Below are 22,192 nucleotides of genomic sequence, written 5' to 3'. Positions count from 1 at the left end.
TCAGTTTCATGGATGTCAGGATGGCTTGAACGGGAGCCGCAGCTGTAGGCTGGAAAACAGCAAAATCTGGGAGGAAAAGTCTTTCATTTAAGTCAATATTTCTGTAACGAAAATAGTCAACTGACCAGGTTTAAATATTACTCTGAAGGAGCAGGTGGCCTGCCTAAGGGGGTGAGTTCACCCTGTGTTTGCACTAAACTTAAATTGTCTTCTGGTTTGGTCCAAGCCACCCATATAGCCCCTGTGCATCCAGAGCTGCTCAAACAGCCTCCAGCTACCAAACCACATTCTAGCAAAATTAAAACCTGCACTTTAGGGTTGATTGGCTCCAGAATCAAATTATTTTTTAAATTAACTTCATCAGCAATTTCTCAAGAATGAAGCCTGCACAATGTGAGGGTTTTCCCTTGTTCCAAATCCACCTTCTATGGATTTATCTTGTGCTGGTCCAAAAAACGGCAAGTGAAACCTGTGACCAATTCTTTCCCTGTTTGGTAACTACCACCTGGTGATTACAATAGATTTCAGGAAACTTAGCTGAAATCCTCTTTTAAAAACATATTGTTTGTTCTACTTCCTCTGTGGAAAATATAGGAAAAAACTACTTAGGGGTGCCTGTCAGAGTTTGGTGCTGGGCTTACGGGGGGGGCTGGGGTCAGCAGGGGGGTCTGGGGGCACGGGGAAAGGAGTGGGCGAAGGAGGCTTGGACGGACCATGGCTGCATTTGTTTGCTAAAGCAACTCCACCTGACTTCCAAGGCAGCTTGGGCATTGGATTGCTTTGGGAACAGGTGGAGTGGGTAAATCTGAAATCTAGAAGCTGAGTGGCACATTTTAGGAAATTTTTGGAAAGGCAGTTCCTAGTCATTGTGAAGCTCTATTTGCCAAAAATACAAACTTTTCTGGTTTTAACTTTCTATATTTGGGTTGTGTTGGGTTTTATCTTTTTCCATTACTCAGAATTTTGTCTTCCACTTCCCCTCAGCTCTTCCCTCCTTCAGGACTTGCTGAAACACTTGGGTTTTGGTTTTTAAAGTAGCACAGAAGGCAGCTGCCCTGGGATCAACAGCCAGCCTGGAGATCCCTGTGGAGGGATGCTCTCAGATCTTCCTTGAGCACTGACAGTGCCCTTGAGCTCCGGATCCCTGTAGTATCTGCACCTGAGATTTGCCAGTGCTGCTGGAACCATTTTAAAATAGAGCTTCACAACTTTTGGCCAAAACCCCATGTCTGCTGGGGGGAGCAGAATCTGTCCAGCTCCCTCCTGCCTCTCCCTTCCAAAGTCCCTGGGGATGAAGCCATTTGAATGGGAAGGGACAGTCATTTTCAAACTCCAGCGCAGTCAGACATTCACCAAAGATTTGGCTCACAGGGAGCTGGTTCAGCCACTTACTTCTTGAATATGTTCTTGAACATACAAATACGTCTGTCTTCTATCAAATAAAAGAAAATATTCCTACTGACAAATCATCATGACGACTCTCAGACTGGGGCTAGGAAACCCCTGAGTGTGGGACGAACAGCAGCTGTGTGCACAACGTTGCCCAAAGCTGTTAGTTTCTTCCTCCATCCTCAACGTCCCTGTGATTTCTCCTTTTTTTCGGCTGCAGCCCCTGGTCACCCCCTCCAGCGCTGCGGCAAGTGGAGCCCAGGGACCCTCCAGCTGCTCAAGCTGAGCCGCGAGCTCACCTTGTGAAACACCATGCATGTGCTTTCCCAATTTGCTATCCTAGCAGTGCCACCAAGGGGTCTTGCTGAATATACTTATATATGTGTATATATATGTACCTATATACGTGTATGTGCAGAGACAGGGGCCAGCAGGTCTCCGTCAGCCTGAGCTGCCTGCCAAGGAAGGCACAGACTATGCCACGCACCCAAAAAAAGTCTTGAGTGGTACCAAATTTTAAGAACAACTCATCTGAAAGAGGAGACATAGCTCTGGTATCAGTTGCTGTTGTAATTAAACTTGCCTAGATTTGTATAAATGTACATTCCTGCCTTAAAAACCAGCTCTCAGCTCCAGTTAACCCAGTGCAGATGTCCAGCTAGTGCTGGGAGGTGACCAGGCTGCAAGAACAAATTTCCCTGTAGCTTCCGACAGCTTAGCAGAGAAACTAAATGTTTTTCAAATGGGCCAAGTAAAACCGAGCGGCCAAAGGTCAGAGAGACTTTGACCCCCCCCATTGCTACGGTTCACAATGAGTGGGAATCCCCCCCTTTACTGTGTGCCAAATGAAGCATGCAAGTTCTGCAGCACTGGTCTTCAATGGGGTCTTTCTGAAGTAATGAACCAAAAGTATCTTAGAATGACAAAGTGAATGCATCCTGGTCACCATGCATCCTGTATCTCTAATGAAAAGCATGATTTAGGGCTTTTCTTCTGTGTGCACTGTTCATAGCCAGGGCTCTTTGGGACGCTCGGAGGGGAAGGCTCTGCTGGGGTCTCCGGTCAAACACATATGTGTTCTCGGTATGACTGGTGCATCACCGGCAGGGATGCCGGCACTGGTGGGCTTCCTTCTGCTCTGCCAGGGCCTGGCTGAAGGATGCCAGCCATGGAGCTCGGGGACCTCTGTGATTTGGGGCTGACATATTCTTGCTTTTCTCTTTCATAGTCTGCTCTAATTAACCTAGCAAAAAGGATAAACTTGCTTTCCTGGCAAACCATCCTTAGATACCCCCGGGAAAAGCATCTTTCTATTTCAAACATCTTTTGATTCATAATTGCTTTCCTGCTTTCCTTTGCACACCACTGCAGCAGTTATTTCTGAATAACATCATTCTCGTGTCAACACGTTAATAAAAGCGTCTTTAAAAAAGGAAAAAAAGGCATTTCTAGTTAGTTCCTTGGTTACAAGGAGCAAGTGAAAACACAGATACTAACAAAGCCAAGCAAGTATATATCCAGATCTGCTCCTGGGAAAGGTCTGGCTTTGCTGCGAGAGGAGGAGAGGAGCTCTGCACGCATGTGCTCCTGCGTCCCTGTGGCTTAAAGCAGATGCTGCCATCAGACTTGTCAGAGCTAGCGATGGCAGGGCCAGGGAGTCAGAACTGCACCAATTCTGGAGAGTTTTCCATTTACAGTTGCAGCCCATTTTGCAAGCTGTAGGTGCCTCATTGAAACAAAATATTGCAGGTATTTAGGCAAGATGTGGTTATTACTTATAATGCAATTTATGTGCTTGTAGAAGGCCTGGCTTATTATGTGGCTAAAAATCAGATGAAATGCCCTTCTACTAGAGATTCCCACACTGCGATGCAAATTTCTCTAGCTTCAGCACCCACCAGAAACCTCCGCAGTTTGGGAGCCATTGGACTGAGGGGCTGGCTGGCTATGCTTTTGGTTTACATTAATTCCTGCTGCTCCCGGTCTGAGCACCAGGGAACTGGCTCTGCTCAGCCCTTCCCAGACGGACACTGTGCTGTGTCATCACAGAGCTGGGGCACCCGCCCTGCTCTGCAAACCCCGAGGCTTCAGACGCGTCGGGGTTGGGCCTTCTTGAAACAGAAGGGTTTCAGGGTTGAAACAGCAAGTTTTTCCCTGGCTGCTGCGGTTCCCTGTGCCGCCGAGACCCACGCCGGTCAGGGCTGCAGGGACATGAAGGTGCTGGTGGGGATCGTGCTCTGGCCGTGAACCAGCAGCCATGGCTGTGCCAGCTGGGGACGCCCAGGCACCGGCTCCACTCGAGGGTGCCGGGCTAACAAGAAAACCTGCTTGCCGCACAGCACGCGGCGCACAGAGCTCTCGCAGAAGCTCAGTGCCTTTGATTTAGGGCCCGTTTCATCAGCGTATTCCCAAAGGTTTATGTTTGGCCAGGCTGAAGCATTTATGAAACAGCAGCTGCTGTTACAGTCTTCCCCTCGGCTGCAATCACTTCTCCGGCTTTCCTGACATCGATGCCCAGATGGTGCAATGGGCTTGGCCGGGTCTCCTGTGGGAGGAATTATCCTGTGCCCTCGTCCCTGCCACGGATGTGACCCTGCGCACGGACAGGTACTGCAGGAGAGGCTCACCAGGTCAGGTTACCACTGAAATGAATCGATTTGCAGCAACTGAAGGCAGAGGCTGGAGCCTTTCGATCTGCGAGTCACCAGTGGGCTGCCAGCAGTTACCCCATCAACCCAGCTCACATTTTAATCACACAAATCCCAGTTGCAAACAGCAGCCTTAAATGATTTTCAGATGCAAACTGATTGCCCCCTTTTGCTGCAGCTGAGAGAGTGATCACACCCCCGCTGTTGCCAGTACCTAAACTGTCTCCACTTAACTGCATTTTCAGTGAAAAATCCCTCAAAATTTCCCAACGGGAAGAGAAAATATGAAACCCAACCAATTTTCTTCAGTAACTGTTTAATTTAACACACTCATGAGCTATAGCCATTAAACCCCAACACATTCAGTTGCTATCCCTTAGCAAAACCTGGGAGCACGACAGAAGCATGGGACAGATGGTGCCGGTGAGAAGGAAAACAGGACTGAACACAGGCTCTTGAAACATAAAAATTTACACCATGTTGGAAAGGAATAAAACACAAATGGTGAAGTCATGGCTTCTGTTTTACATACAAATTACACACAGGAATTTCCCCTGTTATGGGACTGAATGTTGTCCCCGACAGCACAGGGGAAGAAGAAACGCACCCTGGGCTGTGCGACCGCATTGCACGCACGGCACGGCCGATGCTGTGCTTGAGCCCTTCTTTGTTCAATGCAAGTAGGATTGCCTTCATGGTCTCCCAGTTTTGGGGTGTCCTCCGTAGCCTGAAGAGTCATATGGAAGGTAATTTCTACCGAAATGCTCCTGACCCTCCACCGGGGACCGACCTAACAGCAAATCCTCCCTAAGACGGGGAGGGATTAACACACAACACCCCCGGACCAGGCGGTAAGGGCTGTGCCAGCGAAGTGCCGCTCCTCGTACAATATTGGATATTCTAGTTAAAAGAATCAGCTAAGCTTAACAGAGTAGAATCTATATAAGCAGGAAAAAAGGTTTTTAGCTTGTAAGAACACAGAAAAACACCTTAACCAACCATTAAACTGCTACGCCATAACGGCATACAGAAACCCAGGTGTGTAAGTACTTTTTGCTGCTCACGAGGAAGGATGCAGCAAAGAGGATGCACTGCTCACCACCAGGGCCAGGGCAGCTTTCCCTCTCCTTCACAAATACATGCAAGGGAATGCACTGTTGGACTCCAAAACCAATGTGTCATTTCACTTGTGCCTTGGTGTCCCTGACCATGCCCTCTGCTCCAGAGTGATACGGGCAATGGCTTTGGCACACAAAGCCAGCAGCGGGAAGATGAGGGTATGGAGTCTTCGCACACACCATGAGCCCTGGACTCGTGGGGGTAACTAAAGCCGATACTTTATCCCGCTGCCCTGTCTCCATTTCTCAAATTATGGCTATTTAGCTTCAGTGCTTAAACATTTTAATGAAAGTTACAGAAATGGGTTGCCTAGCTTCAAGTTCCTTAAGGAAAAAAAAACCTAACCCAAATGGTCGGCTGTACTGGTGGAATGCTAGATGCTCACTTCATATATATAAAAATAATAATAAAAGTCAAGAGTTTTGTGCTGGCCTGCCAACACCATCAAGAGGCTGAAAATGTCAAATGATAGCACCATAAGCATTTCTGAGAGGTCTCCCCCGAATCATCGCTGCTTTCGGTTTCCCTTTCCCAAAATGTTTCCCCGCCAGTCGCCCAGCGGCAGCGTGACCCTGACGGAGGGTCCTGGCTGCCCCAGCATCTCCCGTGGGACCAGTGGGACCTGCACACCCAGCCCACGCCAGACCTTATTTTTCAGACCGATGGTTTGAGCACCGTTATAGTGTAGCACAAATAAAAGAAATCAAGCCTTCCCCGTGTTTTGAAAGAGCACCGCGCAGCTTGCGGGCAGCACCGTCCGGCGCTGCTGTGGGACGAGGCAGAGCCGCAAGTCCTGGCCGTGACCCGGCTCCCTCCTTCGCCGTCACCACGCTGCTCTGGGAGCCACCGTGGGTCCTGGCGCTTCTTGCCCTCGGGGACGGTCCTGTCACCTCCTGGAGGCCCGCTCATCCCCGCGGTCCCGGTCGGATGCCGCGCGGTGCTGGTGCTGGCGGCAGGTTCGGCAGCACTGGAGGTGGACCGTCGGGAGGTGGCACCTTCCCAGGACCCGCAGGGTCTGGCAGAAGCCAAATGTCAAGCGGTCACGCTCGCAGACGAAGCCTGGAGGGAAGGCGAGAGGGCAAGGACAGCTTTATTGCCGGTGTTGCCGGTGCGGTTATCAGGCGTTTGTTGTGAAAACTGGCGTGCAGTTGGCAGAGACAAAGACAGACCTCAGCAAATGCAGAGCCCACCCTCATCTGGGTACCAAGCATCCTCGTTATTTCTAATTGCCAGCAGAAATAACACCTCTGCTGTTGTCTACAGTTCTGCAGCATCTTCCCAGGGCAGAGAAACCATATAGGGGAGCGGGGTTGAGCCCAGGCTCGCTCCCCGGGGAGGAGGGTCCGTGCTGGAGGCCTGGGAGAGGTGACAAACCTCCCTGCAATGACATCTCCTCCCAGCCCCCAGACCTTCCCTGCAATGCCAACAGAAGGCAGCAGAAAGGCGATAATTCAACTTAATTTGCATTGTGTTTAGATTATTTCGAGAACCCACATCATCTGGTTTGTTTCCTGCAGGTGTCTCGCAAACCTCAAAACAACATCGTCGCTGCTTCGAGGATGGGCTTTGTCTGGGAACCGCTGCTCCAGTGCCAGCACCCGGCCCTGCTGCGGGGGCAGCACCCGGGCCAGCTGCAGCAGCGGCTGTGGTGGCCATGGGTCGCAGCCCAGCCATCCCAGCTGAGTCACCCGGAGGCTGAGCAAACTGTTTGCAGAAACTGTTTCCTCTCTGCAAACAGTCTGGAAATCACAAATCCCTCTCCGGGGCCGGGAGTGCCACGTCGGGACGTTTGGTCCAGCGCTCGGGTTCACAGCACGGGGAGACGCGAGCGCTGCCCCAAAGAGACCTTGCCCTTGGGGCGCGATAAGGCAGGACATGCCACCACCCCAAAACACCCTCATGCCTGCCACCGCATGCAAACCATGGCGCCGTGCAAACCACGGTGCCGGGCATCCCGTGGGATGGTGCGGGCTGTGGCGAGAAGGGGTCAGCCCTCCCCTGTGCCATCAGCAGAGGCTGCAGAAATCAGCCCCAGCAGCTCCCAGCTCCGTCGCCAGCCAGACCGGGCTCAAACAGGCTGCCTCTCAGCTCAGGGTGGCAGAGACCCATCACCAAATATGCATTGCTTATAAGAATATATAGTTGGGTTAATTTAATTTTTAATTTCTTCCTTTTCTACTTCATACCAAAACAAACATGCACCTCCTTGAGCCTCCAGCATCTCACCCAGTTGTAGAAGACTTGTTGAAATTATATCAGCTCTGTCTAATTTTACCTCCTGTACAAATGATTAAAACAAATGACAGCTCTTCTCTGAAGAAGGGCAGAGTTGATGCTCCACGGGGCAGACGCCTGGAGCCAGCACCCCATGGTCCCCCCACACTGCCTCTCCCCAGGCACCCTCTGCCCGGGGCCATGCTAAGCAGATGCAGAAACAGCGCAAGAAAATGGGTTTTTCTCTTTCTCAGGACACTTTTCTGCTGGGGAAACACTGGGACTGAGCCAGGCGAGCTCTCACTGACCATTGCCCCTTGCCATCTCCCCTCTGCGAACAAAAGGCTTTGCTCAGGGAAAGGCTGCTGCCCCGATTCTCACAGGGACGAGCCGACCCGCAGCAGTTAATGCAAAGGACTCAGCAGATGCAGAGCAGTGACTTTTCCCCGTGTTTGGGATTTCAACTACAGCTCTCACCCCCCCGGCCCCAGCCCATCAGCAAGGAGGTCACTATGCTGGTCTAAAATTAATTTTCTATTTCAGTAGAGGTATCTCCTCTCTTCCTCTTGAGCAACAGCTCTTTCTGCCCAGCAATAGTGTCTCTGTACCCTGAAGAAACCATTTAACACAGAAGCTGCTGCCGGCCGGCGGTGTCGGATCCAACAGCTGCCAACAGACCGGGACTGAGCGCTGGATCCCAGCCGCACATCACACTCGCGGGCTGGGGGGTTGGTCCAACCCCCGGGGTGCTGGGGGTAACGCGGAGTTTTCCTGCTGGTTGAGCAGAGTAGACAAGGAATTGCTGTGAAGCCCAGAGAGGTCCGGGCTGGGAGCGGCACACATCCCCAGACCTGCCATGAGAGCAGCCACGCTGTGCAAGAGCACCGGAGCCGGTCAGGAAAAGGGAAGCGTTTGCTCATGTGATGCTCCATCGGGGTCTCATGGATGGTATTCCCGAGGAGCATCCCTGTGGCTCTGGCACGGCACCCCCTGAACCCCCAGAGCCCTTTCACATGGGGACATTCACGCACACGAATATATGTATTCCCGTTTGCATGTGCTGCAGGACTGGGATGCCTCAAGCAGGGATCCTAAAACACCTCTGGGGTGTCTGATGAGAGAGAAAAGCCTGAGGGCATGTCAGCCTGGAGAACTGCCCCATCCTGTCCCCTACAGCTGGCGATGACGATACCGGGGTGCACCAGCTGAGCTGTGCCTTAAAAAGCACTGGTGCGCAGTTCCGGCTTGGCACACCAATCTCAGCAATCTCTCCCCTCGTGCAGGATTCGGTAATCATTTACTCTTCACTGGGGCACAACCACTGGGTAACCCCCACCTGCCCAACCTGTACTTCCCACGGGTTTTATGAATTTGTGGTGTTTCGAGTTGCTGGGTTTGGAAGCGATATTGAGTAGGAGAGATGGAGGACACAGCGACAGCTCCCAGCAGGCACGGACAGGGGCTGGTGTGCTCCAGGGGGGTTAATTAATCACTGCATTGCACCGAGCAAGTGTAACAGCAGTAAAAACTCCACATTGTTTAGAAGAACTTAGTTAAAAATGCTGCATGGATGGATGGGAACGTCACCGGCGTTTCGGACGGTCGGCGCTGCAGTCCCGGGGCGATGCTCCTGGGGGGATGCTGTGCCGAGGCAGACCCCTGCCAAGCGCCTTGGTATTTTTAGCACACTGCTGCTGTGCCTTGCTGGGCTTGTTTCTGTTCACGAGCCCTCTGCTTATCGCAACAGTCTTCCTAGAAAGCTATTTATGGATCACAACCAAGCTGCCTCCTGTCTTCCCTTGAAAGAGCTGTAAAGGCTAGGCTTCTGGAGCCTCTCGCTGGAAGGTCGCTTTCCAGGATCAGAGGTGATGGTTTAGCTGTTTTCTGATCCCTTTCCAACAGGTCAACACTCTGGGCGCTAGTAGGAAATTCCTGTACCTGCACTACCCAGAGCCGTACACAGGCATAAATAAGCCCATCGGTCTCCTGCCAGGAGTTATTTCTCTTTATTTCTCACCATGTTATCTGCAAAGGTATGAGCCTACTGCGCAATAAGAGCCGGGATGGGCTTCGCGGAGGGTGGAGAAGAGCCACCACCCTTGGCTTGGACGCATTGCTGCAACTGCTCTGCTGACCTTACATGAGACCTCGCAGCAGGACTCCGGGTTTCCAAAGCATTTTAATAAAATGAAGTCAATGGGAGTTGTTCAGTGCTCATCATTTTTCCAGATCGGGCTGTGTTTTGGTCTGATGTAGCGTCTCAGCGTGGATAAGTGTGGGGTCAAGCTCAGGTCTGAAAAATCTTGGCTGAGCTCGTGATTCCTCCCTGGAATTGGTCTTGGGCAAGGGAAGCTGTAATAAGCACTTAATTTGTCAGCTCTTCAGAGAGGGTCCCTACAGAATTGACCCAATTTTCATTTAATCCTTTTACTGTTATTTTTTTCTATTAACTATTCTTTTTCATATAATCCTAACACTTCATTTGAACATATGCTCCAGTGTTCAAGTCTATGCCAAATTTTAGTCTAAAGAAATAGCTTAAAGCAGGGCTTTTAAAATCCAGGCTAAGTCAGCACATTAGAAACTGAAAACCCCCACTTTTTTTTGGTTGTTTTTTTAAGTTGGCGTGGAAGTCGCTTTAAATTTCATTTAAGCTTCTGCCATACAGACCTAAGCATTTACTTTTATGCTCGGGAAAAATAAACTTCCTGGAACAGGTTTTGTAAAAACAAGGAAAGGTTGAGCTTAGAGCTGAGCTAGCAAAACCAGAGAATTAAGCTGCTGACCTCTGGCCTTCGGGATGCTCTCAGAGCCAGTGCCAAATTGAACAAGTATTATCCCAGGCTCCTGCTCCGGGGCCCGCGGTGCCCTCCCTGGGAATGAGCACTGGTGAAGGCAGCACATTTCATTGCAGGCAGCACTAGAGCTGCAGCCACCGGTCAGCATGCATGCGATGTACACTCAGCTGCCAGGTTTGCCTGCATGGGCAGGCACTGATAGGGCTGCAGCTTGGAAAACTGGGAGAAAAGCACAAAAACTCCACCAGTTTTCAGGTGTCAGCCTTGCTGCTCCCGGCACATCTCGCTCAGCACTGTCACGGAGCTCCCATTGATACTCCCTGAGCATCCAGCCCGGGGATTACAGACCAGGGGGAGGAAAAGGCTAGTGCTCTGTAAAACGTTGAGGGGGATTATCCATTTTTTAGAGTCCTTGGATCTGACAGAGAGAAATTCTCATTTCCAAAGAGCAGCGGCAGAGCCAGGACTCTCCCTACACTCTGTGTTGTCTTCCCCTTCCTTCTCATGAGTGCAGGGAGGGGGAGAAAAAGCTAACTCTGCCGAAACGAGTCGCTGAAGATGACCCTTCCTTCCTTGCCAAAATCCAAAACTGCTTTAAACACGCTGAATCCAGAGCTTGCCACAGCCAACCCTGCAAGGAACAGTCGAGCTTGAGCAGACAGTCATGTCACATCTACGGAATCTTTGCTTCATTTGCCTTTTTTTTAACGTGAAGATTAGGCAGAGTAACGATGCTTGCCAGCAGCCCTGAGCCCTCCTCTCTTTCAGGACTGAGGGAAACTGACGCCAGGCAGGACCCTCAGAGCGTGACTGCCGTGGCTGAGCACAGTTGTTCTTCCAGCCACAGGTAAAGCACCATTTCTTCATTTTCGTCCTTGCTTTCTCTGTTTTTAGCCCTTCAAGGCCAAGGCTCATATCCTCTCTGCCGAACGTCGGTCTTCCGCATGGAAAAATATGCCTTTGATGTATTCTGGAGAGTTTTCAAAGAAGTTAAGTAAGGGTTAATCTTTTGTTGTTGGGATTAGGCTTTGCCTCCCATTATCGGAGGCTTGGAGCCCGGGAACCCTCAGTGCTGCTGAGATCCATTGCGATTTACACTTTCTAAAACTTAAATCTGCTCAGCAGCTGCCAAGAAGGAGGGAGGAGAAGCATCTCCCACTGCCGCTGGTCAAACCAAGGTCATTTACATGAAAAGCATGCAGCACTGCAATAAGGAAACCCTACTGTTCTCGTCGGGGTGAGGAAACAGCCTTTCCTGCTCCATCCGCCTGATGGTTATGATGGTTTTTTTCTTCCATTGCCCGAATTTTCATGGGAGCCACTCTGCAGACACGGCGCAGATGGATCGGCGTCCGGGCGCATTACAGGGGACCTGCACAGCATCCTTACTGCTCGGACCTGGCATTTGCATCAACCCCCTCGGTAGGAAGGGCCGCTATGGGGACAGACTCTGCCAGCCCGTGTCATTGACAGCCTGTTTCTCTGTAAGGCTAAAATGTGTAACGTTCATTTCTCCTACATTGAACAAAAACGGGAAATCCTTTCCCAAGCACCCATTTTTCCACTGACACCTGTTGTTAATTAGCAGTAAATAAAGGGCACTTAACAACTTGCTCAGCAGCACCTCCCTGTCTTGCCCTTTGGATACAGACTTACATGCTCAAATGACAGAGAAAATTGGAATTTGCTGCAATTATTTCTAGTATGTATCCCTTGCGGACAAACTCAGCTACATGCAGAACCATGAATAATTTCATTTCCCTACGCAAAGCAAGCAGGAATATAACTTTTAATTGCCAATTAATCTTGAGGCAACTAGAAATACAACCAGACCCTGGATAATGAGCCTGGAGCACTGCAAAAGGCAGCAGTTGAAGAGGCATCCCAGCTGTCTGGGATTTGCCCCAGCACGTCCCCAGTGTGAGCGGGGGAGACTTCACCCCTCGCTCCCCCCGAGGGATCGCCCCTCTCACAGCCCCACCAAACACGGTCCCACGTGCTGGCTGCTCCCAGGGCACAAGGCTGAACTCCATCCCACTCCATCCCTTCCCGCTTGCTGGAAACCTCTGTCCCTTTCCCAGAGAAACTGTATCCACGGTCAGTTTATACATATTTGTTCTTGGGCCAGCCAAAGGCTTTACCTTAATTCCTTTGGTACTCAGAGCCTGAGACACTTGTGGGAAACAGCCGTGTTTGCTAAGGTGCCTCGGCTGGAGGGAAGAACCGGACCCATCACCTGCTTGGAGTGAATTCGGGGAACTTGCAGTGTCAGATCCAGAGAAATGGGCATGAGGAAAATTATTAATTTTATGACATTTACCACAATGAGTGCCCCATGGGCTGCACACGTTCGGTCCTGAACAGGGTTGTTTCACCCATCACTGATGGGGTCTGGCCAAAAGCCCTCCTGCAGGCACAGCCACTACATCTGCAGCAGCGGGGTGACTGCAGCTCAGTTCACCCATTAGCGTCCTCCTCCAATATAAAGCAATTGCTGCTTTTGCGTTTTAAAGCTGTTCGACCTGCTGGATAAACCAGCGTCGGTTTCTCCGAGCTCTCACATGGGACCTGCTGCTCAGCTCCTTTCCAAGATGGCCATAAAACAAAGTGTAATACTTAAACACAGAAATAAACATGTTGTGAGGGTTTTTTCCCAGCTTTCTGAGCTACAAGAAATGATCTGGTAACAGGAGTGGCTGATGTGGGTGTGAGAGCACTGCCTGGGCTCGGAGCTAGACACGGGTGGAAATCAGAGAGGAACAGGCTTTCCTGAGCCAGAGGCTGCTCTTATCTCCCCGGCAGCCCTGCCCGCGATCTGGCAAATCTGTTCCCGCTCCTATCGCCCAGGCTGTGCTGTCAGGAGGGGAGCGATGTCCTCCTTGCACCCTCGGACACCAGCAAGGAGCTGCAGGGCTTTCCCGGCTGCCACTAGTGTGGGCGAGAGCGATGGCTCTCAGCCCCTGTGCAGATTTTCCTGTGTTGGAGTCGCACTTGTTTGAGTTCCTTGTCTTAGCATGGAGTAAGATAAATGTTCCCAGCCCTGCTGGGGCATGGCACAGAGGCATCTGTGTGCCCAGTGGGCTCCGATGGTACCCAGGAGCCACCGAAGGACACGGCCAACACTATCTTCTCCACTCACAGCTGGATGCAGCTGTAAAACATTTAAAAATAACCTCTGTGTAATCATCTATTAATTTATAACCTGGCGACAGAACAGGATTCCGATTCTGATTAATTCCAAGCTCCTTTAATTGAAGCGAGCTGATTGCCTGTGAGATGTTTGTTTATGCTTAATCTGTTCCAACTCTGTTAAAAATTCATCTGATAATGGTTTTAACATTTAAACTCTACTGGGGTTATTCGCATTTTTGTGTCCAGCAAGAACACGATTGCTCACAAAGACAAATACATGATTTTGCTGGTATCGGTGCACTTCATGTTAAAGGAGATAGAGGCTCCTTGTGCTTCTAACATAAACACATGAATCACTCCAGCCTGCATTAATCTTGTGCAGTAAAGATCCTTTAAAACACAGGAAAGGGCTGGAGTTTACGTTCATGCCTTTTCTGGGAGCCTCTGCCTGTGGATTTACACATCTGTGATTTCCTGCCATGTGAAAGTTTTGTTCCTCTTCATGGTTTGGCAGGAAATGTTTGTATTTCCAAGAGGCGTTTCCTGCCCTGGGCTACAGCCAGAGAATTTATGTCATTTTTTATCCAGGATTTTGACATTTATTTGTGTGCTTCCTACACATCTAAGTGGTTATTCTGGTACAACCTTGGCTACGCCGTGCGGCTCCACAGCTCTCATCACCAAGCCCGGCACGGAAATTTTCCCGTGACAAAAATAGCCGGAACTGCACATCATTTCTTGAGCAAGCCTGACTAATTATTTCCTAAATGTTGAACTGCCCGACAGACTTGCAAAGGCAGGAGGGTCGCACAGCCGCTGAAAAGGAACGATTTAATGGCTAAAAGCATCCTAACGGCCAGCGGTCACAGCCTCCAAATCCCAGTTAACCAAAGCCAGTGCTTCTGCCCTCTCCAGAATAGGTGCTAGGAGGAGCACGGCTAGATACGGAACAAATACAAAGAGCTGAAAGGATAAGAACGGGTGACCCAGGCTGCAGAGGGGGACCTGCACGGAGGTGTGTGGCAGCCCATGGGGCTGGCTCCTGCACCCTGGGCACCCACTGCCCCCCTGCTCCGCTCCAGCTCTCAGCCCTCTTTGTTCAACAAACCTCCTGAGGGTCTAACGTTTCTTTCTGGGCAGTCAAAAAGCCTTTTTTTTTTTCCCAGACACATTAAAAAGATAAGGTTGATTAATGATCAATGACATCTAATCCCCTCATTATATTGCTTTTTCTTCTAAGTGCTGTTAACCCTTGCAGCCCACAGATTTCTGGCTTACAGGGAACTGCCTGGTGCTGTGGGAGGTATCTCTCTGAGTGAAGGCGAGAGGAGAAGCCAGGCGAATGCTTGTGGCATGGCTGAACACTGCGGCTGCAGCCAGAGCAGGTAAACACAGCTGGCAGACATGGCTCAGCTTAAAATGGGACTGACTCCCTGCTCAGCCATACCCAAAGATGCTGGAGAACTGGTCTTTTATCTGACTTTCTAGTGGTGAGCCTAGGCTTGTTTCAAAAGTTTTGTGTTCTGGGACTTAACAGCCTTCTGGTGGTCAGAGAGCTTAAGCCCTTGATAATTCCTTCTGGCTTCCTTTTTCTGAATTACACATTGCTCCTGAACCAGGTCCCTTTGTCCCACGCCGCCCCCGGCATGGTCACTCAGGCAGGCGCCGGCGGTCCCTTTGCTGGGTGACGCTGCTGCCTCCGACAAGCACATCCCAGCTCACATTCATGCCGGTAAAACCACACTCGGCCTCTTCACAGCCAAATGCTCTGGACATTTATAGACAGTTATAACATTCCCACTTAATTATCAATTAGCCAAGCTAGCCTTACACACTTCATATATAAAACACCCCCTCCATCTCCCCACAGACACATTGCTTTTTAGTGGGCTGACTGGTTTTCCTTTCCTCCCCCGTCACTCTCCGTGCCGCAGCCGGCATCAGCTCCCCGTTTAGCAGCACCGTGAGCACCACGCGCCCGTCGTCCTTCCCCGCACCCGCTCCGCCGGCTCGCCCCGGCACCCAGCCGGTCCCACCCCGGGTGCTGCTGCGCCGGCACCGGCTGCACGGCCCTTCCTGGGGTCCCTTCCCAGGAGCAGGACGGCGTCATGCCGCCGGCCAGCTGGGAGAGCGCAGGGCATGAACTGCCCCTGCAAAATTAATTGAGTGTAGCTCCTCTTTCAGCACAGCCAGTTATTGCTGGCGTCCTCCTCCAGACTGTCTGGGGGACCGAGAAGTGAAAGGTGGGGAGAAGAAAAATAAAGAATGAGTCTAAACTCGGCTAGAAAAAACATCTCCAGTTACCAGACCCAGAAACGGGTCATGTTCTTACAAGGACTTTATGTTGTCTCACAGGGTGGCTTCGAAGAGACCAAGAGACCACCCAGCCCGTGTACAACATGCCTGCCCAATGCCCACTACCATGGTGCCATTTAAACCTCCCTAGCACACAGCACCCCAGGTAATGCTGTGCTGTGCCTTGTCACATTGCTGTGCGACCCACAACGAGTGGCAAAACTGTGCACACCCGAGTTTCTAACTGGTTGTCACTGCATCAGCCCTCACCAGTGCCGTATGGTGGAAAAGTGTCTCTGACCACGGCAGAGGATGGGGATGGAGGACGCTGCATCGCTCCTCCTTAAAGCTGATGAAGGAGGAGCTGCCCGCTCTGTAAGTAATATTCCTTAACTGAGAGCCTGGGTGGTTTTCACACCAATCTCCGCAATTATCACCATGTCCTCAAAAGGCAGCATTTATCCCAAACAGCACGCACAAGCCCTTGGGGAACGTAACCACACTAAAGACAAAACATTCAGCTTTCAGGACAGGCAGAAGGGCCGTGGGATACCGCTCGCTTACCCGACTCGGAGCTCTCGCAGTCCTGCGGGTTGCACTTCTGGGTGCTCTCAGGCCAGGGCTCGTGGTCGCAGAGGCTGCTGTCCTCCTCGGCCAGCCCCGTCTTGGTGTTGATGCACTTGACCTGGCGCCGCTGGATGCCCCCGCCGCAGGGAGCCGTGCACTGCGGGAGCAGGGCAGCCCCGTCAGCCCCGGGAAGTGGGGGGGACCCATCCCCACGCCCCGCAGAGCCGCAGCCCCAACGCCGCGCTGTGCTGGCAGCATCAGACCCCGGGAGGTTTTTATTGCCGTAGCCCCCAGTTTGGTTTTGAGGGTTGGGTTTCCCCCCCGCCATTCCTTGCATTTTGTGCAAAAGCCCTGTATGAGTGGAGCAGCGCGCTCCCGCCTGTCCCCGCTCACCTCTCCCCAGGAGCCCACCACCCAGGTGGTGCAGGGGTGCGCGTTGCAGGGACGGGTGGCATTGGGCTTTAATGTCTCCTCGCAGCGGCCCAGCTCCGGGCACGTCACCAGCCGCTCCTGCTCCCCGCCACCGCACGACTCCGAGCACTGCTGAGACACGAGCCGTTGAAAGGGGAAGCCAGCGGCACAACAGAAAGGCAGACACGCTCCATGCATTGGTGTCTTAAGGAAATACACTGCAAACCCACCCTACAAATAGATAAGCACCCGCAAAACCTGCCTTCCAGGTGGAACACTCGCTTTGCAGCTACCCCTGCTGTTAGCGGGTGATTTCCTTTTTGTGCTTGAAACCGGCTAGGAGATTCCCAGAGGCAGGAGGATCCAGCAGACCCATCACAAGTATCTGCTTAAATTTTGCAGGCATGTGAAAAGGCGGGCTGACCTCGCCTGCCAGCAACGATCAGGGGGCTCCAGCGAAGGCAGCTCAGTCCCCCTGGCCCTGCACTTGCCCAGCTACTGAGCATTTGCTCTGGGCAAGCAAATGCCGAGTGTTGGCCGAACGTGCTTCCAGGGAGAGAGAGGAAAAATAACTGTGGGTGTGAAACACCCCGTCACAGGCACACGCTGTGTGTGCCCAGCCAGGGATGAAGCCCCGCTGTGATGCTCGGGGGTCAAGCGCTGCTCCCCCTCCCCGTCTCAGCCCCCTCCCCAACAGCCCCTACCTCTCTCCAGGAGGACGTGTACCAGTCCAGGCATGGCGTGCTCTGGCAGGGGAGCTGCGCCAGTGGTTTGTAGAGGACAGCCTGGCAGTGGAAGGGCCGTAGGAGCCTCTGGTCTCTGGTGTCAACGCAATGCACGTCCCGAACCTTCATTCCCCCGCCACAGCTCCTGGAGCACTGGGAAAGGACAGGAGCATCACGCCGGGGAAGGGCAACAAGGGCTGGTGCAGGGGGAATCCCTCTGGCAATGGGTGGTGACCCCAGAGACATGCTCTGCCTTGGGTTGGATTGAGTCGATACTCAACCTCTTTTCAGCTCTTTCTCTAGTCCAAGCTAGAGAAAAGTCTGTGCAGCTCTAAATCTGTCACTACTCTCCCTCTGAAAGCAATGGGTTTCCAGTTGTAATGGTAACAGTGTCTTTATGTATCAGACAACTGATGATCCCAAGAAACGGTGCCACCCAGAGCAAGGAGGGTTGTTCCCCACCACTGAACCTACTGGATTCACCCAACCCAACTGCAAACACCCCCTGGTAGCGCAGAGTGGCCAGAACATTTTCCAGAGACTTTCAAGCCACTCTTTGTTTAGCTTTTGCAAATTCCTGGCTTTTTAATGAGCCCAAGAGCAGGAAAAATGAAAAGATTTTTGTGGGATGAAGTAGTTTAAATTCCGTGGCAAGTGCAAACCTTTATCCTCTGCCTTTGTGAGCCATCGGGCATGCTCATGCCCCAAGAGCCAGTACTGCTCCAGCCACAGGGCAGGCACCACCTGCCTTCATTCTTCTGTAAATTTTTCAGGACCCTCCCTACCGGCTACATGCCTGTTTACCTTACTCCAGTTCCCCACACGCCATGACGAACACGGTCTCAGGGAACACCTCCGGGCAGGGACGGGTTTGTTCGCCGCAGTGCAGCCGTCATCACTGCCGGTGCTGCAGCGCACGGTCCTCCAGATCGCGCCCACGCCGCAGGTGGCCGAGCACTGCAACACAGGAGGCAGACGCCTGCTCCTCTCCTCTGCTGCCGGCCCCAGCGGGGCTGGCCCCTGATGCCCCTGATGCCCCAATGGCTGGCTCTGGCCCAGGATGGAGCCTGGTAGCCCAGCAGAAAGGTCCCCGGGGACTCAGCTCATTGCCTCCTGTGTGGGCATCGGGAGGGGTGCCAGGAAAACTGGGGCGTGCAGAGGCAGGTCTGTGGGACGATGCGGAGAGAGAAGCTTTCCCTGAGGCTGTGCCCTGCACTGGCAGAGGACCCAGGCCCACAGATCACTCCCCATAGTGAGAGGCTCCTCTCGAACCAGTCCCACATCAGGCAGCCCTCAGTTTGGGTGAAGGAAGAGGAAAACCCTCCTCCATAACCCATTTCAGTCATTTCTGGTCTGGCTAGGACTGTCCTTTCTCTCCCTGTTCAGCTTTTGGCTTCCAGAAGGATTCTCACGCCACAACCCCGGACCCCAGCAGCGATAGCCATCGCCCCACACCAGCCTCCCAGTCACGGCTGCCCACAGCTCGGTGGGAAACAGGGCAGCACTGGGGATCTCTGCAGCTGGGGTGCCTTTAGCTTTTTTGTTGCTAGGTGTCTCTTAATTATTACTAATGGCTTCAACCATTCAACAAACTTCTCATAAAGCTCCATTCCATGTCCTTCTTTCACAAGCACTGTCTGCCCCCTGCTCTTTCAGTGTTAAAAGCCCCAGTAGAGATTTCTCTCCACCTGAAAGGCAGTGCCTCCACCTCCTCTTTTGGATTCACCCCTCAGTGTCCAGACTGATCTGATTTATTTTGTAGCAGTCTTTGCCTCTTATAAAAGCCTTTACAGGGCTTTCAAAACACACCCGTGTGCCTCCACGTCACAGCACTGCCACCAGTCCCATCCCTGCCGCAGAGCTTCCTCCAACGCCCCGGCTCAAGTGATGTTCAAAGCCCTTTTATAAAACCCACATGTGGGACTGTATTTTTGCTGATACCAAGTATTTTCCTGACCCTTACTGGGTCCTTTGTGCAGCCTTCTTAAAAGACTCCCCCATCACAGAGTCTCTGGTTGCCCCACCACACCAAAGGCTTGTTATTTTTGTGCTTTCTGATAAAAGCCCATTACCATGAATTGCTGCAGCATTTTGTCTGTCAGTGCAAATGCTATGCAGAGAGCAGCCCCGGGACAGCTAGGCAGTATGAAGATAGCTGATAATCCCCCATTCACTGCATTCAGCACAGCCCCTTCCCTTTGGTAACTTGCAGCCTTGATGCGCCTTACACTTGACATTTAAATTTCTGTCTTTTTGTGGCATATTTTAAGATACTCTCTCCTATACAACGGCAGGAGAGCTTGCTCCCGTGCCAGGGTCTGGCTTCCCTGGGTGCCCAGCCCCAGCGTGGGGGCTCTGTGCTTGCCTGTTTCTCCAGAGCAGGCAGGGATTCAGGTGGGGAGTGCGTTTCTCTGCCCACCGTGCACTGCCACTACGGCCCGAGCACCCTCTCTGCAGAGCTGGGGAACGCCGTGCACGGGAGAACCAGCTCTCCTGGAGCAGGGAGGTGTGCCAGGGCTGCAAGCAGGGTGATTGCAAATGTGCCGGGCTGGCCTGAACCGAGCATTGCAGAGTGCAAGGAGCCGCTGCCGTGGCCAGTGCACAAGGGAGCGGGACACGATGGAGCGGCAGTTGGAGCGTGTGTGCCCCATGCACGACTTTTTTTCATGCAAAGAGCAATGCCCCGGAGACCAGCCAGGAAAGGGACAGGTCTCTCACCTCCATACTGGCCATGTCGCACTTTTAATGGGACTCAACACATACCTCACTCCAGTTCCCAACCTCCCAGCTGGGCATCACAGTGGCTGCCATGGTGGTCAATGGTGGAAGCAAAGCCTCCTCCTTCTCCATCTTTTTCTTCTCCCAGAGCGGCGGGGGGGCTGGGGTGGGCTGGGATAACTCGTGCTCCCCACCACTGAAAGCAAATGTCCCTGAGGTTGTCCTCGGCGAGCGCTCCCCTGGCACGGTGCTGCTGAGCGGGGCCCCACGGGAGGTCTGCTCTGCACGGGGTGATGCTGGCTCTGGGTGGTGGGACACCCCCATGGTCCACCACGCTGGGGGGGACTCAGAGGGCGATGCTCCCACTGGGTGCATGGGAGGGCTGTGAGCTGGGGCTGTGGGCATGGCTGGTGCCAGGGCATCTTGCTGGGTGAGGCCGCTGGAGGTGAGCTGGGTGGCTGGCGCGGGCATGGCAGGGGACAAGGATACTGCTGCTGGAAAGGCTGTAGCAGCCATCAAGGGGGCCGAGGTCAGGAACGTGGGTGTGCGGAGCTCTGGCTGGTGCCCTGCCTGCCCCACGGGACCCCCATCAGCACCCACAGGATAGGGACTTGCAGCGGAATGGGTGTCGCCAGCACTCCTTCCCATCTCCTGCCCCGGTCCCTGAGGGGTGGGGAAGGAAAGACCTGCCCTCTCTGTCCCTTGGGCTTGCTCCTTGGCCACTGACGTTGCGTGTGTGCCCGCCATCCTCTCCGGCATTTCTGCCCACCCTTCTGGCTCCTTGGTCTCAGGGGCAGCACCATTAGCATCACCAGTGATGACAAGGCCCGTTTCCCCTGAGTCTTCATGACCTCTCCCCGCAGATCCGGCCACACTGTGCTCCCCGCTGCTGGTGTTACCCGGCCCCTCTGTGCTCGCATGCCCCTTGCCGCTGCTCCCTGGGTCTCCCAGACTGTTGGACGTGTCTGCACCAGCACTGCCCCTGCCAGTGGGCAGCGGCGGGGAGGGACCATCTGGGTAAGGAGCCCAGGGAGCAAGGCCACGGGCTGGAGCATCCTGCCCAGGACTGGTCCTCGCCGGCACGGTTCCCCAGGGTTCATCCGGGGGTGGGTGGTCATGGCTGTTGGCAGAGTTGTGACTCGTGGTGCTCTGGGTGGGTGGGTGGTCCTTGGAGCGGGACACAAACCTTGCATCTTCCTCCTCACCCATGAAGTCAGGGATGGCATATTTAGGAGTGGCTGGCCCCGCATCCTCAGGGACCACGCTCAGGAGGTCATTCATGATTAAACCCCCAGGCTCCGTCTCTCCTTCACCGTGCACAGCAGCAGAAGTGTTTGCTTCGCTGGTCACCAGATGGTCCTCGCTTGCTCCTCCTCCCGGCTTGACAGTGTGCAGGACATCAGCAGGCATCTCATGGGAGCCCTCCACGACGTTGGTGCTCAGCTCTGGCTTACGCCCCTCGCCTTTGGTCTCTTTCTCCGTGAAGGGATAGTAAGACAGATCCTCATGGAAGTTGATAAAATTATAATCATAGTAAAAATCATCAACAAAGACATTTCCCTTTCTGGCTGAGAAGTCCTCCTCAGTGATGATATTGACATCATTAGACTCCGGAATATTTGGAATTAAGGGGTTAAATTTAGCAATGTGGTTGCTGGGGATGTAATGGATTTCATTAAATATCTCTCTGCTGGAGGACCCACTGCCAGACCAGTCTGTGTTGGCATTGTCTAATTTCTTCTGGCACTGCGGCAAGGAGCAAATAGTTTCCGAGCTGGGTCTTTCTGCAGGGTCACAAGCGGCTCCAGTGCTGTTGCTGCAGTAAACAGGACGCCTCTGTGTCCCATTTCCACACGTTGCGGAGCACTGGGAAAGGAAGAGAGACGCAAACATCAGGAACAGGAGCATGGGCGATGCAGGGTGCAGCAGGAGGAGCGGGGAAGGGGCCAGCAGCGGTGTCGCAGCAGAACCCACCATGCCCCTTGCCAGTGCTCCCCTCCGAGATACTGAAGTGGGTGCTCAACCGTCCCCTGTGCCGCGATGCTTTGGGCACAGGGAGAAGGGGCTCCATGTTGCTCTGCCACACTCCCACCACCCACCTGGGTCCCAGGATGTCTCCTGTGCCAGTCCCACCTGTGGCATGGGGTCCCCTGTACCAGGAGTCAGGAGCAGGGGG

At 52.9% G+C, this 22,192-nt stretch overlaps 1 protein-coding gene across 3 annotated transcripts in view; it reads right to left on the bottom strand.

The window, feature by feature from the left end:
- Positions 1-4,336: 4,336 nt before the first annotated feature.
- Positions 4,337-22,192, bottom strand: part of ADAMTS7 (ADAM metallopeptidase with thrombospondin type 1 motif 7) — a 51,814-nt gene continuing 33,958 nt past the window's right edge. Inside the window, exons 19-24 of one of the 3 annotated variants that reach the window (XM_030015613.2) lie at positions 20,062-21,882; positions 18,103-18,255; positions 17,278-17,451; positions 16,556-16,702; positions 16,160-16,319; positions 4,337-6,215 (exon numbers count right to left, since the gene is read on the bottom strand). In XM_030015613.2, the coding sequence (XP_029871473.1) occupies positions 6,043-6,215; positions 16,160-16,319; positions 16,556-16,702; positions 17,278-17,451; positions 18,103-18,255; positions 20,062-21,882 (2,628 nt within the window). In that variant the 3' untranslated portion in view covers positions 4,337-6,042. The other 2 variants (XM_030015615.2, XM_030015614.2) reach the window with 2 other exon arrangements.

The sequence above is a fragment of the Aquila chrysaetos genome, chromosome 5, assembly GCF_900496995.4.
Source record: "Aquila chrysaetos chrysaetos chromosome 5, bAquChr1.4, whole genome shotgun sequence".
In the NCBI taxonomy this organism is placed as follows: Eukaryota; Metazoa; Chordata; class Aves; order Accipitriformes; family Accipitridae; genus Aquila; species Aquila chrysaetos.
Note: the sequence above shows the minus strand (reverse complement) of the source record. Positions and strands in the feature narration are given on the sequence as shown.